The sequence below is a fragment of the Piliocolobus tephrosceles genome, chromosome 16, assembly GCF_002776525.5.
Source record: "Piliocolobus tephrosceles isolate RC106 chromosome 16, ASM277652v3, whole genome shotgun sequence".
In the NCBI taxonomy this organism is placed as follows: Eukaryota; Metazoa; Chordata; class Mammalia; order Primates; family Cercopithecidae; genus Piliocolobus; species Piliocolobus tephrosceles.
Window position 1 is genome coordinate 76,431,619 of NC_045449.1, and position 16,149 is coordinate 76,447,767.

Consider the following 16,149-nt stretch of genomic DNA (forward strand, 5'->3'; position numbering starts at 1 on the left):
TGAACCTGGGAGGCAGAGGCTGCAATGAGCCAAGATCATGCCACTGCACTCCAGGTTCAAGGAATTCTCTTGCCTCAGCCTCACGAGTAACTGGGATTACAGGCACGCACCACCACGCCCAGCTAATTTTCGTATTTTCAGTAGAGACAGGGTTTCACCATGTTGGCCATGATGGTCTCGATCTCTTGACCTGGTGACCTCGTGATCCGCCCACCTTGGCCTCCCAAAGCGCTGGGTGTACAGGCGTGAGCCACCGTGCCCAGCCTAACATGTCCATTTTAAGGAATAGGTAAAACAGTTTGCAGTTTACTTAGAAAGTCATAATGTGGAGTAAAAATGTGTGCCCTGGGGAATTAAACAAACATAGTGTGGAAATGTGTCCAAACTAAGTCTGTTACAGTTGACAGGCATGTGAATTGGATCAATTGGGATTATGGCCCTCCTGGGCCAGAGAACAGCCCTCCCCTGCCCACTGGCAGTGGCCCGACAGCCACGTCTCTCTCTCTGCTTTGAGCCCCCAAACCACAAAGGGCAGAGGCTGGGTGCCGGAGGTTCTGTGACAGCCGCACTCCGGCTTTGAACTTTGTGCTCCCCTCACGGGAGGAAGGTGTCGATCCTAGGTGAGTGCGGCCCTCGTCTCTCTGGCCTACAGGGGCAGTCTCTTCTTCTTCTTTTTAATTTTTTTTGTTTGTTTGTCTTGAGACAAGGTCTTGCTCTGTCACTCATGCTGGAGTACAGCGGCGTGTTCTTGGCTCACTGCAGTCTCCACCTTCCAGGCTCAAGCAACCCTCCCTCCTCAGCCTCCCAAGTAACTGGCGCTGCAGACACACACTAACCACCCAGTTAATATTGTTGTAGAGACAGCGTCTCCGTGTGCCCAGGTGGGGCTCAAACTCCTCCCACCTCGGCCTCCCCAAGTGCTGGGATTACAGGCATGAGCCACCGTGCCCAGCCCAGTTTCCTCTTATATTGAGCATTGACATTTGCTTTTTCATAAAGAAAGAACTGTGGGAAGAGGTGTCACCAGATACCTAAATAGAGCTAAAATTGCATTTTTAGCAGTTAGAGATAGGAATTAAATACCCCTATTAAAATACTACATCTCCCTCATTCTTAGTAACTTTACTATTGTGAGGTGAAATAGGGCCACATCCTGTATTTTAAAGTTTGTATGTTGCTTGTCGGTGCTGCGTGTGGGAACCTTTGTTTGTAGAAGTCAGTATCTGTAAGTGTCAGTCCTGTTGTGTCTTTCACCAGGGTCACCTCTGTCCAGTCAGCCAGTCTTAATCACCGTCCAGCGGCAGCTACCACAGGCCATCAAGCCTGTCACCTACACTGTGGCCACCCCAGTGACCACCTCCACCTCCCAGCCACCCGTTGTGCAGACGGTTCACGTCGTCCACCAGATCCCAGCGGTATCGGTCACCAGTGTGGCCGGACTGGCCCCAGCGAACACGTACACTGTCTCTGGACAAGCCGTGGTCACCCCGGCAGCCGTGCTGGCCCCTCCTAAGGCAGACCCCCAGGAGAACGGAGATCACAGGGAAGTCAAAGGTGGGCACTGGGGGAAAGGAGGAGAGGCCGCCCCATCAGCCTCACACTCTTGGACGTCTGTAAGGTTTGCTTATCCTTGGCTGGGCGCAGTGGCTCAACGCCTGTAATCCCAGCACTTTGGGAGACTGAGGCAGGCAGATCGCCTGAGGTTGGGAGTTCAAGACCAGCCTGACCAACATGGAGAAACCCCATCTCTACTAAAAATACAAAATTAGCTGAGTGTGGTGACGCACGCCTGTAACTAGAGCTACTCGGGAGGCTGAGGCAGGAGAATCACTTGAACCCGGGAGGTGGAGGTTGCAGTGAGCTGAGATTGCGCCATTGGACTTCAGCCTGGGTAATGAGAGTGAAACTCCATCTCACAGCAAAAAACAAAGATTTGCTCATCCTTTTCTTTTTTTTTTTTTGAGACGAGTCTCACTCTGTTGCCCAGGCTGGAGTGCAGTGGCCGGATCTCGGCTCTGCAAGCTCCACCTCCCGGGTTTACGCCATTCTCCTGCCTCAGCCTCCCGGGTAGGTGGGACTACAGGTGCCCCCCACCACGCCCGGCTAGTTTTTTTTTGTATTTTTTAGTAGAGACGGGGTTTCACCATGTTAGCCAGGATGGTCTCGATCTCCTGACCTTGTGATCCGCCCGTCTTGGCCTCCCAAAGTGCTGGGATTACAGGCTTGAGCCACCGTGCCCGGCCTGCTCATCTTTTTCTAATTTGCCATTTGTTTTAGAGACATTTTCTAGCAAGTGTGGTAGCCATCTGACTATTATGTTTTAAACTGGCAAGATTTTTATTTGCTTTCCAGTAATATTAGTGTCGTTTCTTTCCTTTTAATTTCAGTGAAAGTAGAACCTGTCCCCGCCGTTGGCCACGCCACGCTCGGCACTGCTAGCCGGATCATTCAGACGGCACAGACCACCCCAGTCCAGACGGTGACCATAGTACAACAGGCACCTCTAGGTCAACACCAGCTACCAATAAAAACTGTCACACAAAACGGCACTCATGTGGCATCAGTCCCCACTGCGGTCCACGGCCAGGTGAACAATGGTAAGACATGCCGGTCGGTGGCTCCCCGCGGGTGTGGGTACTGGGGAGCAGAGACCCTTCTCACTCGGGGTTTTGGTTCTGACTGTAACGATTTTAACTTTTGTCTGAAGAAATGTTTGCATTTCGAAGCTGCAGGAAATCTAGTAATGCTGTAGGAAGTGGTCATGGAGTCGGCTGCCATGGGATTCCCGTTGGAGGCCCTGTCTGAAAAGAGATGAGGGTTTCTCATACCTTGAGAGAGAAAAATGTTCTCGCCGTTTGTAGATTTCCTGGGTGTGGCCTGGAAGCAGCCTGAAATGGCGGTAGGCTGTGGCCCGCCAAGCTCCTGTGTGGAACCGCCACCTGTCTTTTCACTTGGCCTTGCGTGTCCTGCGGTGGTGCTGTGTTGCTGAGGGTGGGAGAAGGGCTGCTTTTCTGTGCGCTTTGCTCTGAAAGTCTATCGGAGGCCCGTGCATAGAAAACTGAAAGTAGAGACACCAGAACCTCCGCGCCGACACCCGGCGATCTGCCTTCGCCCTGCACTGCGGAGTGTGGAAAGGGTGGGGGTCCCTGCCAGCTGCCGAGTCAACTCTGGCGTTGGGGCCTGGCCCAGGTGTGGGCTCCCGCTGCTCTGGGTTGGGTACACGTGGGCTGTCGGCAGCTGTGCTGGCTGATCCTGCTGCTTGCTGGACCTCAAGCAGGCAAATCCAAAGCTACCAACTAAAACTGTCTCTGTGCCCACGGCACACTTTCTCTGAAAGAGGGTGAAGGTCAGAAGTCTTTCTCATGACGTTCGAATCCTTACTGAATGTTAGGAACAGAGACCTTGAAACCTGCAGGTACCTCCTACTCTGACTCAGCACCACCCTGCCTCTCCCCAAATTTATGAAAGAACAAGGTCTGGAACCTTCTCTGGCGAAGACTAACTACCTGAGGGTTTTTTTGTTTTTAAGTAACAGCAACACGTGTTGCCTGTAGATAGAACGCGAAGTTTGCAGTCATCAGTTACCTGTTTGAATGCCTTCGTCCTCAAGCCCTGTGTCTCCTCCTCCTCTTCTCTCTGGGTAACTGTGGCTGTCGTGCTCTAAGGTGTAAACCTGGTGGCACTGCAAGTAGCTGGGAGGAGATGGAAGCTGGGAGGGCAGGCAGTTGGCTTTCTGGTCTTAGTCATTCTTCCCAGTCTTAAGACAGGGTGTAGGCCTAGTGATTTCCAGACTTGATACATGTCAGCATCACCCAGAAGGCTTGTTAAGAGGCCAGAGTGCTGCGTTCCCCAGAGTTCCCAACTAGGCACATCTGATGTGGGGCCCAAGAATGTGCATTTCTGCCGGGCACGGTGGCTCAAGCCTGTAATCCCAGCACTTTGGGAGGCCGAGACGGGCGGATCACGAGGTCAGGAGATCGAGACCATCCTGGCTAACACGGTGAAACCCCGTCTCTACTACAAATACAAAAACTAGCTGGGCGAGGTGGCGGGCGCCTGTAGTCCCAACTACTTGGGAGGCTGAGGCAGGAGAATGGTATAAACCCGGGAGGTGGAGCTTGCAGTGAGCTGAGATCCGGCCACCACACTCCAGTCCGGGCGACAGAGCGAGACTCCGTCTCAAAAAAAAAAAGAAAGAAAATATTGATGTTTTAAAATAAAGCTTTCATGGGATTATTTTCAGTGTACTGCTGGACTTCAAATACAGACATCGCGAGTTGTCCACTCACCTGCACGTGGACACGCAGGCAGGAGTGGCCCAGATCCTCCCTCATTCGTGGCCTGGCCTTTCCATCTCACGTTCCCCCACAGGCTTTGTAAGAGTCACGTACTTTAGGCTTAAATGTTTTTTTTTTGTTTTTTTTTTGAGACGGAATCTCGCTCTGTCCACCAGGCTGGAGTGCAGTGGCGCGATCTCGGCTCACTGCAAGCTCCGCCTCCTGGATTCACGCCATTCTTCTGCCTCAGCTTCCTGAGTAGCTGGGACTACAGGCGCCCGCCACCTCGCCCGGCTAATTTTTTGTGTTTTTAGTAGAGGTGGGGTTTCACCGTGTTAGCCAGAATGGTCTCGATCTCCTGACCTTGTGATCAGCCTGCCTCAGCCTCCCAAAGTGCTGGGATTCCAAGCGTGAGCCACCGCGCCCGGCCCTTTAGGCTTAAATGTTATTTATTAGTCATATATTTTATCTGCAGCAGTAAAATTTAGTCATATATATTTTCTCTGCAGCAGTAAAATGAAGATATAAATATTAAAGTTTAATTTGTGAATAACAGAATTGATAAAAACCAAAAATATAACAAATTCTTATAAAACTAAAAATTAAAATGTTACTGAAGATGTCTTTCTTAGTGTATTTAGCTTTAAAGGAAACCACCTGATTCGTTCTGTATTCACTGATGGTTGCCCAGGCCTAGTGTCAGGACCGAGGGCCTGTTTCCACTCAGGAAGGAGAGGACAGAAGGAGCACTGAAGCTCCTTCCAGATAAGTGATCTTGGCTGGGCGCGGTGGCTCACGCTGTAATCCCAGCACTTTGGGAGGCCGAGGCGGGCGGATCACCTGAGGTCAGGAGTTGGAGACCAGCCTGGCCAACTACAACGATAGCTGGGTGTGGTGGCGGCACCTGTAATCCCTGGCACTCCGGAGGCTGAGGCAGGAGAATCGCTTGAACCTGGGAGATGAAGGCTGCAGTGAGCCGAGGTAACACCACTGCACTCCAGTCTGGGGTGCAGACAGAGCGAGACTCCATCCAAAAAAAAAGAAGTCTTGTCAGTGATTTTTTTTTTTCTTTTTCTTTTTTTTTTGAGACGGCGTCTTGCTTTGTCGCCCACACTGGAGTGCAGTGGCACAATTTTGGCTCACTGAGAGCTCCTCCTCCCAGGTTCACACCATTCTCCTGCCTCAGCCTCCTTAGTAGCTGCGACTACAGGCGCCCGCCACCATGCCCAGCTAATTTTTTGTATTTTTAGTAGAGACGGGGTTACCCCGTTAGCCAGGATGGTCTCGATCTCCTGACCTTGTGATCTGCCTGCCTGGGCCTCCCAAAGTGCTGGGATTACAGGCGTGAGCCAGTGATCTTGGAACAAAAACGTTTTAAATGATCTGTTATTGGGAATGGTTCTCCGTTGATTTGGTTGAAACCTTTGACTAAGAAACAACTCAGTTCGAAAAAGGATTTTTTCAGGAAATCATAATTTGGGTTCCTAGCACCAGTGTTTTCTTTTTCTTTCCTTTCCTTTTTCTTTTTTTCGAGATAGAGTCTTCCTTTGTTGCCCAGACTGGAGTGCAGTGGCGCGATCTCGGCTCACTGCAACCTCTGCTGCCCGGGTTCAGGCAATTCTCCTGCCTCAGCCTCCCGACTAGCTGGGATTACAGGCGTGTGCCACCACGCTGGGCTAACTTTTTTTTTGTATTTTTAGTAGAGATGGGATTTCACCTGTTGGCCAGGGTGGTCTCTTGAACTCCTGACCTTGTGATCCACCTGCCTTGTGATCCTCCCAAGTGCTGGGATTACAGGCATGAGCCACTGCGCCCTGCGTTTTGTTGTTGTTGTTTTTGTTTTTGTTTTTTTTAGGCAAGATCTCACTCTCACCAAGGCTGGAGTGCAGTGGCGTGATCACTGCTTAATGCAGCGTCCTGTGCTCAAGCAGTCCTCCCACAGCAGCCTCCTAAGTAACTGGGACTACAGGCATGTGGCACCACACCTGGCTACATTTTTACATTTTTTAATACCGAGTCTCACTCTTGCCCAGACTGGACTCAAACTCTTGGTTTCACACAGTCCTCCCACCTTGGCCTCTCAAAGTGCTGGGATCACAGGTGTGAGCACCACGCCCAGCTAGCCCCAGTATTTTCTATTACTGCTTTCATACTCCATCCCAGAGTTTTCATCCCCAAAGCCAGTGCCCAGTTGAGCAGATGAGAGAGGCTGTTGAGGGAGAGGAGGTGGCAGATGGGCTTTAAGAAAGACTTCATGACCAAGTGGAGATTCTGGAAATGCTTTTCCTTAAAACAGTGTCAGCTCTAGCCTGGATGCTGAACACCCGGCATGGGGGGTCGCAGCTTTGGCCTCTGTGGTCTTTTTGTTTTTCTTTTTTTTAAGAGTTCATGTCTCGCCATGTTGCCCAGGCTGGTCTCGAGCTCCTAGGCTCAAGCAGTCTGCCCAACCTCAGCCTCCCAAAGTGCTGAGATTACGGGACGAGCCACCGCCTCCGGCCAGAACATCTTTTCATGTACTTTACGGTTGGTTGTATTTCTTCTTCGAAGAAATGTTTTTTCAGATCCTTTGCTCATCATTTAATTGGGCTGTTTGTCTTTTTGTTGTGAAATTTGTAGTTCTTTATGCATATGTAGAGATTTCAGGCCCTTTCAGGCCTGTAGGTGCACCTCAGAGACATCGCAGGGTTGGATCCAGACCACTGCAAAAAAACGAATACTGCAGTAGAGCTGCCAGTCACCTGAGGCTTTTGGGCTCCTACTGTATTAAGCAATTATGTTGATTCTGTATCATGGTGTAATATATTACCCCAACCCAAGGTAAATTTAGTATTTTTACTGAAGGATTATGTGGATGTGGCCGAGTTTTCTGACCTAAGCATGGGGTTAGACTGTCGTGTGCAGGGAGGGCTGCACAGGCTGCCTGAGACTCCCCCGGGGCACCAGAGGGGTCACCACCACGGGCAGAGAGGCCGAGTCCAGGTCGCCTGCCCTGAGGGGGTTCTGGCCTCCCCTGGTCCCAAGGGCAGCCTGAGCCGGTTCTGCCTCTGCCACCAGCTGCTGTGGGACCCGGGGCTCAGGGCTTGGCCTCTGCCTGTGTTGTGAAGACAGTGCTGACAGATGGGAGGTGGGACTAACAGGACGAGGGGTCAGGATGGTCCGACTGTGGGCTGTAGCCCTGGCCTTGCAGGACAGCAGTGGCTTGGTGGGATGATAAGTGAGTTCCATGGGCGGGCGCAGGGCGTGAGCTGCCAGTGTCTTCCTGGAAGGTGACTCTGGGGTTGTCACTCCAGCTGGAGCGTGCCTTCATTTCTTCTTCCTTAGGGGTCTCCACGGAGGCCTCATTCAAACACAGGTGAGCCCATCCCAGACCTGTCAGGTTCACCAGGGTGGCCCCTGGTCCCGTTGTCACCGTCGTCCACACCCTGCCCACCTGCCAGTGCTCCTGTGTCCCCTGCTCTGCTTGAGGGGCCCCAAACCCTGTGCGGAGCTGTGGTGCATCACGTTGTCCGCCCCGTGGAGAAGGCCTGGAGGAGATGGAAGCTGGGAGGCTTCCTCTTACAGGAAGGGAAGCCCCAGAAACGTGCCTGGCACCCAGGAACTGCTCCAAGCTTGTTCCAGAGTGTGGGGAGGGCTTGAGGTCTCCCCTTTTTGAATACGTGGAAAGGAAAGCCTGGCATTTTCTGGAAATGCTCCCGAGCCTCCCTGGCAGGGAGATGGGGGAAGAGTCCAGGCGCCCAAGCTCATCCAGATGCTCTTCCTCCCATCACAAGTGCCATGTCCCAGCACCCTCAGAGCTCGCTTTGGGAGACCCCTGCCTCAGGGCTGCGGGTGCCGCCAGCCACACCACAGGCCCCTCTGCTTCCTGTCTCCAAGGCTGATCTCCTTTCTGTGGGCTGCAGACGCTGTTTCTGGTTTACTGGCACAATTAGGATTGTGTTTTTGTAAATGACTTCATCTTTGCTGCTGCTGTTTTGAGGTATTATCTTGCTCTGTCACCCAGGCTGGAGTGCAGTGCCGAGATCTCGACTCACTGCAGCCTTGACTCACTGCAGCCTTGACCTTCTGGTTTCAAGCTATCCTCCTGCCTCAGCCTCCCGAGTTGCTGGGACTACAGGTGTACAACACCACACCCAGCTAATTTTTTGTATTTTTTGTAGAGACAGGGTCTCACTATGTTGCCCAGGCTGGTTTCAAACTCCTGGACGCCAGTGATCCTCCAGCCTTTGCCTCCCAAAGTGCTGGGATTACAGGCGCGAGCCAGCATGCCCAGCCAGTGTTGTTGTTTTGATTTGGGAGTTCAGGGCTGAGCTGTGTTTGGCCAGGGCCCTGCCTGCTCGGTGTGGCCTGGGCTGAGCTGTGGTCCTGGAGCGTCTCTTGGCTCACACATTGACTCCTTCGGCCTTTTGACTGTCCTGGTCCTTCACAGGGCTCACACATTTGTCCTTTTGTTTTCTTTGTGTCGCCTTAAGGGTTCACAGATCAGTCAATGGAAGGTGTTGCCACAGCTCAAGTCTCACACAGTGGAGGAACCTCATGAGGCCCTTCAGGACCCACCCTCCTGGGAAGCCTGGGCCCTGCTGCTGCTTCACCCTGCAGCGTTCTTCTCCTCGGGCCCTGCCTTTCTCTTCTTTGATAGTTTGCTCCCTCCTGCCTAACTCCGCTCTTCATTGTGTAGCAGTTATGGGTCCTCAAATAGCATTCGTTGACTCCAGCGTTCCCCTAGGGCATCTCCTCAAGCTCGCCAGGGTTCTCTGCGTCTCAGCTGTGGCCCCTGGCGTGAGGGTGCACACTTCGCAGTGAGAGTGAAATGCCCAATTCGCGCTGGCAGAGGCGGACCCTGTGAGGGTCTCCCTGTACCGGGCATGGGCTCTTATTCTGAAAGGGTACGCAGCAGTTTCTGGAAGGAAGGAAGAAAGGAAGGAGGGAGGGAGGGAAAGAGGAAGGAAGGAAAGGAGAGCGATAGGCACAGAGGAAGGCAGATGAAGCCCCGCGCCCCCCGGGGTGACCAGCCCTGGTCACTGCGTGCTGTGCGGGTTCCTCGGCCGGTGACAGCTGGCCGGACAGCTGTAGCCCCACACCCGCAGGCCACATACCGGGGAATGTGGGCCTTCAGAGCCTTCTGGATCCCAGCCCCACAGAGCAATTGCGGTCCCGTGTCCCCCACAAGGACGCTTGGGGAGGGAGCAGTGCATCAGCACGGAGCAGGACACGGCGGGGGAGCCAGGCTGAGGCTGCGGGCACGGAGCAGGACACGGCGGGGGAGCCAGGCTGAGGCTGCGGCCGCTTGTGGCCGCCAGGTTTGCGCGCGCCTCGGTGGGGATGTGGCAGCCAGATTTGGGGTGAGGATTTGATGACGTGGGTGTCCCTGGCTGGTCCCACCGTGAGGACGGTGTTGCATCGTAAGCACGTACAATGGCAGTGACGCCTGAGGCCCCTGCACATCTTTCACACCCAGCATCAAAGCAGAGCCTTTCCAGGCAGAGCAGCCGCTGCCACCACTGCGGGTGGACAGCCCCAGAGCAGCGGGATCAGGCCATGCAGACGAGGAGAAGGAGGCCTCGGTCGGGGCCTGCGTTCCGTGGGAGCCGCACCCGTCATCGCCGTGGCGGTGGCAGTGGCAGTAGCAGCCCCCTCATGTCTGAGCTGCTCCAGCATCTCTGTCCACAGTATAGGGTCTTCCGATGCTTCGTGGAGGGCTCGGGGGGGCTGGCTGCCTGTAGTACCCACACAGCCCACAACCAGGGTGTTGTCAAGCTATGACCTAGGCTGCCTGTGGGGTAAAAGTTGACTGCTAAGAAATGCTCCCAACACTTCAGTTTGAAAATATTGGAATTTATGTGGGGAGGATTTGTGTGCATGGAAGGCCACACATGTGAATGCATCTCTGCGATCTTCTTTCCAAAAGCCACCCTCTGAATCACCGAGGACCCTCAGGGTGGAGAATGTCCCCTTGAGAGCAGAGCGTCTGGAGATTGGAGTAGGCGGGAGCTGAGCCCGCTGGCTGCTTTGCCACAAATCCTGAACGTCTCTGTAGATAGACTTGCAGAGGAACTTAGTTTGTTTCTTCCCCTAAAGGAATAGAAACAAACAGCTGGGCACGCCTATAATCCCAGCACTTTGGGAGACCAGGGTGGGTGGATTGCTTGTGCCCAGGAGTTCAAGACCAGCCTGGACAACATGGTAAATCTCTGTCTACAAAAAATCACAGAAGTGGCTGTGGTGGCGGCACCTGTAGTCCCAGCCACCGAGAGACTGAGGTAGGGAGATCACTTCAGCCTGAGAGGTTGAGGCTGCAGTGAACCGTGATCGTGTCACTACACTCCAGCCTGGGAGACGGTGAGACCCGTCCAAAAAATAAGTAAATGGAGGACTAGAAACTCAAGCCAGCACACATCGTCTTTGACAGCATTTTGTGGATACGTGAGTTCTAACCACGGGGGCAGCATGGGATACAACAGTTCGGTGTGCCATGGGGCAGGGGTAATTTGCTTATTTCTCTAAGACTTTGTATAGATCTATAAACACATTCCCATTAGATCGTCCTTTCCTTGTGACGGGTAATAGTGGAGGTGTCACAAGGTCAGGGGCCTGTCTTGCCTGGTTTTCAGGTTGTACAGCTTGTCTTGTCTGTGTTTTGAGAAAGGGTCTGTCACCCAGGCTGGAGTGCAGTGGTGTGATCACGGCTCACTGCAGCCTTGAACTCCTGGGCTCAAGTGGTTCTCCCACCTCTGCCTCCCGAAATGCTGGGACTACAGGTGTGGCCGCCGCGCCCGGCCTTCTCCTTGTACGTGAGCTGAAGGAGAAAGTGCTGTCCACGCGGCCATGCTTTTTCTTTGTTGAAAGCGGTAACGTGGGGTCGGTCCCTGTTACTAAGCCTGTGTCACGGTCCCTGGGCCCTAAAAGAGCACCTGGCTCCTGTGACTTGGGGTCCTCTCCCCAGGGCCCCTTGGCCTCAGAGGGCCCCCGTGTGCCAGCTCAGACGGGAGTTGCCTCAGTTGACACAGCAGGCCCCACCCAGACAGACCAGCAGGCCCAGAACCTGGGATGAGAAAGGACAGGGGGAGGGTTGTCCAGAGACACCTGCAGCTTGGATGCTGTTCTGAGTCAGTGTAGGAGAGAGGCCACTTGAAACCGAGTCACACTGTGTGTCTGTCACCTGCGGCCCACCCCAGGGGCCCCAGGTGTCTGTACATTTTTTGTAGACACATAAGAGTTGGTTGAGGCCACACGCCATGGTCCATGCCACACCTGGGGCCGTAGACTGACCGTGATGGCTGGGAGGCGCATCTGAGGTGGCCACAGGGTTTGCCCAGCTCACACCCACTGCAGGGCAGTTGCTGCTTAGCCTTCAGTAGCCCGAGTCCTTTGTTCCTTCTTTTTCTTTCTCGTTAGTAGGGCAGCTGTTCGCCGATGCCTTAATTCTGGGACACATTCCTTGCTCAGATTCTTGGTGGCTGCTTGTTCTCTTACTGTTCCTGCTGTGTTTTCCATGCTTGGTGTAGGGGGAGCCTCAGAGGTGGCGTCAGGATGGGTGCCCTGGCGCCCTCGTCACACCCCGGGACCCTGCACACACGTGGGGGCTGTTTCCAGCGCACTTTCTGCCCTGGCGCCCTCGTCACGCCCCGAGACTGCACACGTGGGGGCTGTTTCCAGCGCACTTTCTGCAGTCAGTCTGTCTGGCAGGGCCCCCGTCCGACTTCTGCAGCCTCATCAAGTCTCCCACTCACGTGCTGCTCCTCCAACTTTGTTCTTTTTTTTGAGACGAGTTTTCGTTTGGGCCGCAGGCCGGCGTGCAGTCGCCGGATCTCAGCTCACTGCAAGCTCCGCCTCCCGGGTTCACGCCATTCTCCTGCCTCAGCCTCCCGAGTAGCTGGGACTACAGGCGCCCGCCACCTCGCCCGGCTAGTTTTTTGTATTTTTTTAGTAGAGACGGGGTTTCACCGTGTTAGCCAGGATGGTCTCGATCTCCTGACCTCGTGATCCACCCGTCTCGGCCTCCCAAAGTGCTGGGATTACAGGCTTGAGCCACCGCGCCCGGCCTGTTCTTTTTAAGAATCGTTTCAGCCATTCTCGGTCCTTGGCGTTTCCACGTGAACTGTAGAATTTACACCAGGCCTGCGGGCGTCTGGACTAGGAAGGTGTTGAATCCAGAGTGTGTGGCAGCGTTGGCAGCGCCCCTCTTTCTTTGATCTCTGCCCATCTGCTTGATTCCATGTTTGTTTTATTCCACGGACCACCCCCTCCCATCTTCTCAGCTACCTTGGGTTCCATTTCATGGAAATTCCTCAGTCCTCCTGGGCTTGTTAAGGTGGTGCGTACTAATTAAAGTCCCTGGGCTTGTCAGGCGTGGCACGAGCTCCTTGTGCTCAGAGCTCTCACGGAACCCAGAGCAAGCCTGTCTACGCGTTCAGCCGGTGAGGGGCAGGGGCTGGTGAAGACGGCTGCGCCTCGGTGTGTGCGCAGGGGCAGGGTCGTCTCCAGGCACCACGCCCTAAGCCATGACTCCCTGGGCCACGCCTGTGTCCACGCAACTCACGTGGGCCCAAGGTGCTCATACATCACGCTCCTTCGCCAGGATGGTCCTTCCTGGCACCGTGTGGTCCTCAGTGCAGACCCGACTGTGCAGAGCTTTCTGGATGGAGCCTTCTGCCTTGTTTAGCTTGTTTAGATTAACAGAGCTCAGTGCCGTCCCAAGAGAGCACGTGGGGGCCTCATTAGGAGCATCTGCCCAACTCGCGTGCCCGTCCCTTCTCCGCCCCTCCCTCGTGGCCGGCCCACCACGGTGCTGCAGGGCTAATGGCCGCTCCCTCCTCGCCAGCTCTGGCACCTCCAGGGCTCTGCCGCCTGCAGCCTTCCTTGCGTGTTCTCCACCTCCCTCAGCTCCCTCAGCACCTCTGCTGAGACCTCTGTCTTCAGGGCCGGGCATGTTAGCACAGCCCTGCTGCTGGGTTACAGGGGTTCATGTGGGGTCCCCATGTGGTAGGGTACCTCGCGACAGAGGCTCTGTGAGGGCAAGGCTGGCTGGATGAGAGTATTTAAGTGTCACCATTTCTTTTTTCTTTTTTTTTTTGAGATGGAGTTTTGCTCTTGTTGTCCAGGCTGGAGTGTAGTGGCGTGATCTCGGCTCACTGCAACCTCCACCTCCCGGGTTCAAGTGATTCTCCTGCCTCAGCCTCCCGAGTAGCTGAGATTACAGGCGCCCACCGCCACGCCCGGGTAATTTTGTATTTTTAGTAGAGACGGAGTTTCACCGTGTTGGCCAGGCTGGTCTCAAACTCCTGACCTCAGGTGATCCGCCCACCTTGGCCTCCCCAAAGTGCTGGGATTACAGGTGTGAGCCACCGTGCCCGGCCTCCCAGTTTCTTTTCACTCCAGGCCTCTCACTGCTGTGCTCTAATTGAGATAGAATAATTGTGCACGTGTGCGGGGCGCGGCGACGTTGGGAAGCGTCCGGCTCCTGGTCATCGGCACAGCCATCATCTCGTTTACGTTTCTAAGCGTTGGGACCTTCGGTATCCTGGCTGTTTGAAACTGTAGTGTTGACTCTCATCGCCTCGCAGTGCTGCAGACCACTAAACTGAGTCCTCCTGCCTGGCTGTCATTTCTAGTTTTATTCTTGTTAAAAATTATTTATTTTTTGTAGAGATGGGGTCTTGCTGGCCGGGTGCGGTGGCTCAAGCCTGTAATCCCAGCACTTTGGGAGGCCGAGACGGGCGGATCACGAGGTCAGGAGATCGAGACCATCCTGGCTAACCCGGTGAAACCCCGTCTCTACTAAAAATACAAAAAACTAGCCGGGCGAGGTGGTGGCGCCTGTCGTCCCAGCTACTCAGGAGGCTGAGGCAGGAGAATGGCGGGAACCCGGGAGGCAGAGCTTGCAGTGAGCTGAGATGGGTGAGATGGGGCCACTGCACTCCAGCCCGGGCGGCAGAGCGAGACTCCGTCTCAAAAAAAAAAAAGAGATGGGGGTCTTGCTATGTTGTCCAGGGTGGTCTCAACCTCCTGGCCTCGAGGGACCCGCCTGCCTTGGCCTCCCTTGGGATTGCAGGCGTGGGCCACCGTACGTGGCCTACACCACTTAGATACTCTGGGTCATCCAGTCACCCTGAGTCCTAGTGAGGGTGAGGCTCTTCTGTGGGGTGACTCAGTTGTGTTGTGCTGCTGTAACAGAACACCCAAGATGGAGTAATTTATCATGGGCAGAAATGGATCGGCTTGCAGTTCTGGAGGCTGGCACGGGCCTTCTTCCTGTACGCTCACGTGCTGGTGGGGCAAAGGCGTACCCACCCTTTTACAGTGAACTCACTTCTGGAATCGTGAACCTGTCCCTTGGTGACAGCACTGAGCTATTAGTGAGGAGAAAGCCTTGATGGTCAGGCCGCCTTCTGCAGATGCCACCTGTCAATTAGGCTGCGTGGGCAAGTGAGTTTCAGCACGCGCTTCAAGAGACAAATGCCCACACCACAGCAGTGACCTCGTCTCTTTCAGGGTATTGGTGCTTGTCAGACACTGGCCGTGACTTGCATCTATCTGGGTGCGTGTGTGCCTCTCTGTGGGGGCCACCCTGCCGTCAGGCGCCAGGAAACCAATGTCAGGGAATGTGGGGGTCTCCCTGAGAGGCTGCCCAGTCAGCACAGCCCCTCTGGGTCACATGGGGGTGGGCTCAGCGGCCTCCTGTGCCTCCCCCAGGCCTGGAGCCTCCCCTGCCCTCTCATTGGGCTCCAAGCTCTTCCTCAGCCCAGCCTCCTGCTTTGTGGCCGCCACGCTTTCTGGAAGCTGAGCAGCTGCTTGTTTTGTTTGTTTTTTTTTGTTTTTTTTTTTTTGAGAGTTTGTCGCCCAGGCTGGAGTGCAATTGCACGATCTCGGTTCACTGCAACCTCTGCCTCCTGGGTTCAAGCAATTCTCCTACCTTAGGCTTCTGAGTAGTTGGGACTATAGGCCCGGCTAATGTTTTTGTTTTTTTGTTTTGTTTTGTTTTGTTTTTTTGAGGCGGAGTCTCGCTCTGTCCCCAGGCTGGAGTGCAGTGGCCGGATCTCAGCTCACTGCAAGCTCCACCTCCCGGGTTCACGCCATTCTCCTGCCTCCGCCTCCCGAGTAGCTGGGACTACAGGCGCCCGCCACCTCGCCCGGCTAGTTTTTGTATTTTTAGTAGAGACGGGGTTTCACCGTGTTAGCCAGGATGGTCTCGATCTCCTGACCTCGTGATCCGCCCGTCTCAGCCTCCCAAAGTGCTGGGATTACAGGCCTGAGCCACCCCACCTGGCCTCTTGTTCATCTTTTATGTGTAAATTCGTCCTCTGCTATTTCTGTTGCTCAGGGGTGGAAATTCCAAAACGGGGCTCTGACCGCCGAGGCCCGAGGCCCCTGGGTCCCTGTTTGCTGCTTTGACTCTCTTCAGAGCCCAGTGTTGACTCCCGCTCTCTGTGGCTGCCCCGGCTACCTGGCCATGCATGTTCCCCGCCCCCATGAGGAGCTGACCATGCATCTGGCTGAGCTCACATCCGCTCTGCTGGGGAAGAGCTGAGGGCGGAGGTCGGTCCCTGACCAGCCAGCATCCCTGCAGGAGGAGGCGGGTGTTGCCCACGCCAGTGCCTGTGGTCTGAGGGGCCGGCCCTTGATGGGCAGGTGGGCGAGTTCCCCTCCCACACCTCTGGGCGCCAGGGCAGAGCGCACCGTGTGTGCTGCGTGTGTGGTTGGGTTCAGGTACTGCCCGGTAGGCGTGTCTGCTCCGAGTCTCCCGGCACAGCCTGAAGGGGCTGCCGTGCGGCTGCGTTGGGGCCCCCCGGGGGTGTGTTCGTGCTCCCACCCTGGGTGCTCCGAGTTGGTCTGAGGTTAGAGAAGTGCCCTGAACGGTGTGTGCGCAGCCTGGGGC

At 54.8% G+C, this 16,149-nt stretch overlaps 1 protein-coding gene across 1 annotated transcript in view; it reads left to right on the forward strand.

Annotated features, from left to right (window-relative positions):
- Nucleotides 1-16,149, forward strand: part of FOXK2 (forkhead box K2) — a 40,577-nt gene that overhangs the window by 20,265 nt on the left and 4,163 nt on the right. The window contains exons 6-7 of the mRNA XM_026455827.1: nt 1,258-1,554; nt 2,388-2,597. Coding sequence (XP_026311612.1) covers nt 1,258-1,554; nt 2,388-2,597 — 507 coding nt within the window. The remainder of the gene's footprint in view (nt 1-1,257; nt 1,555-2,387; nt 2,598-16,149) is intronic.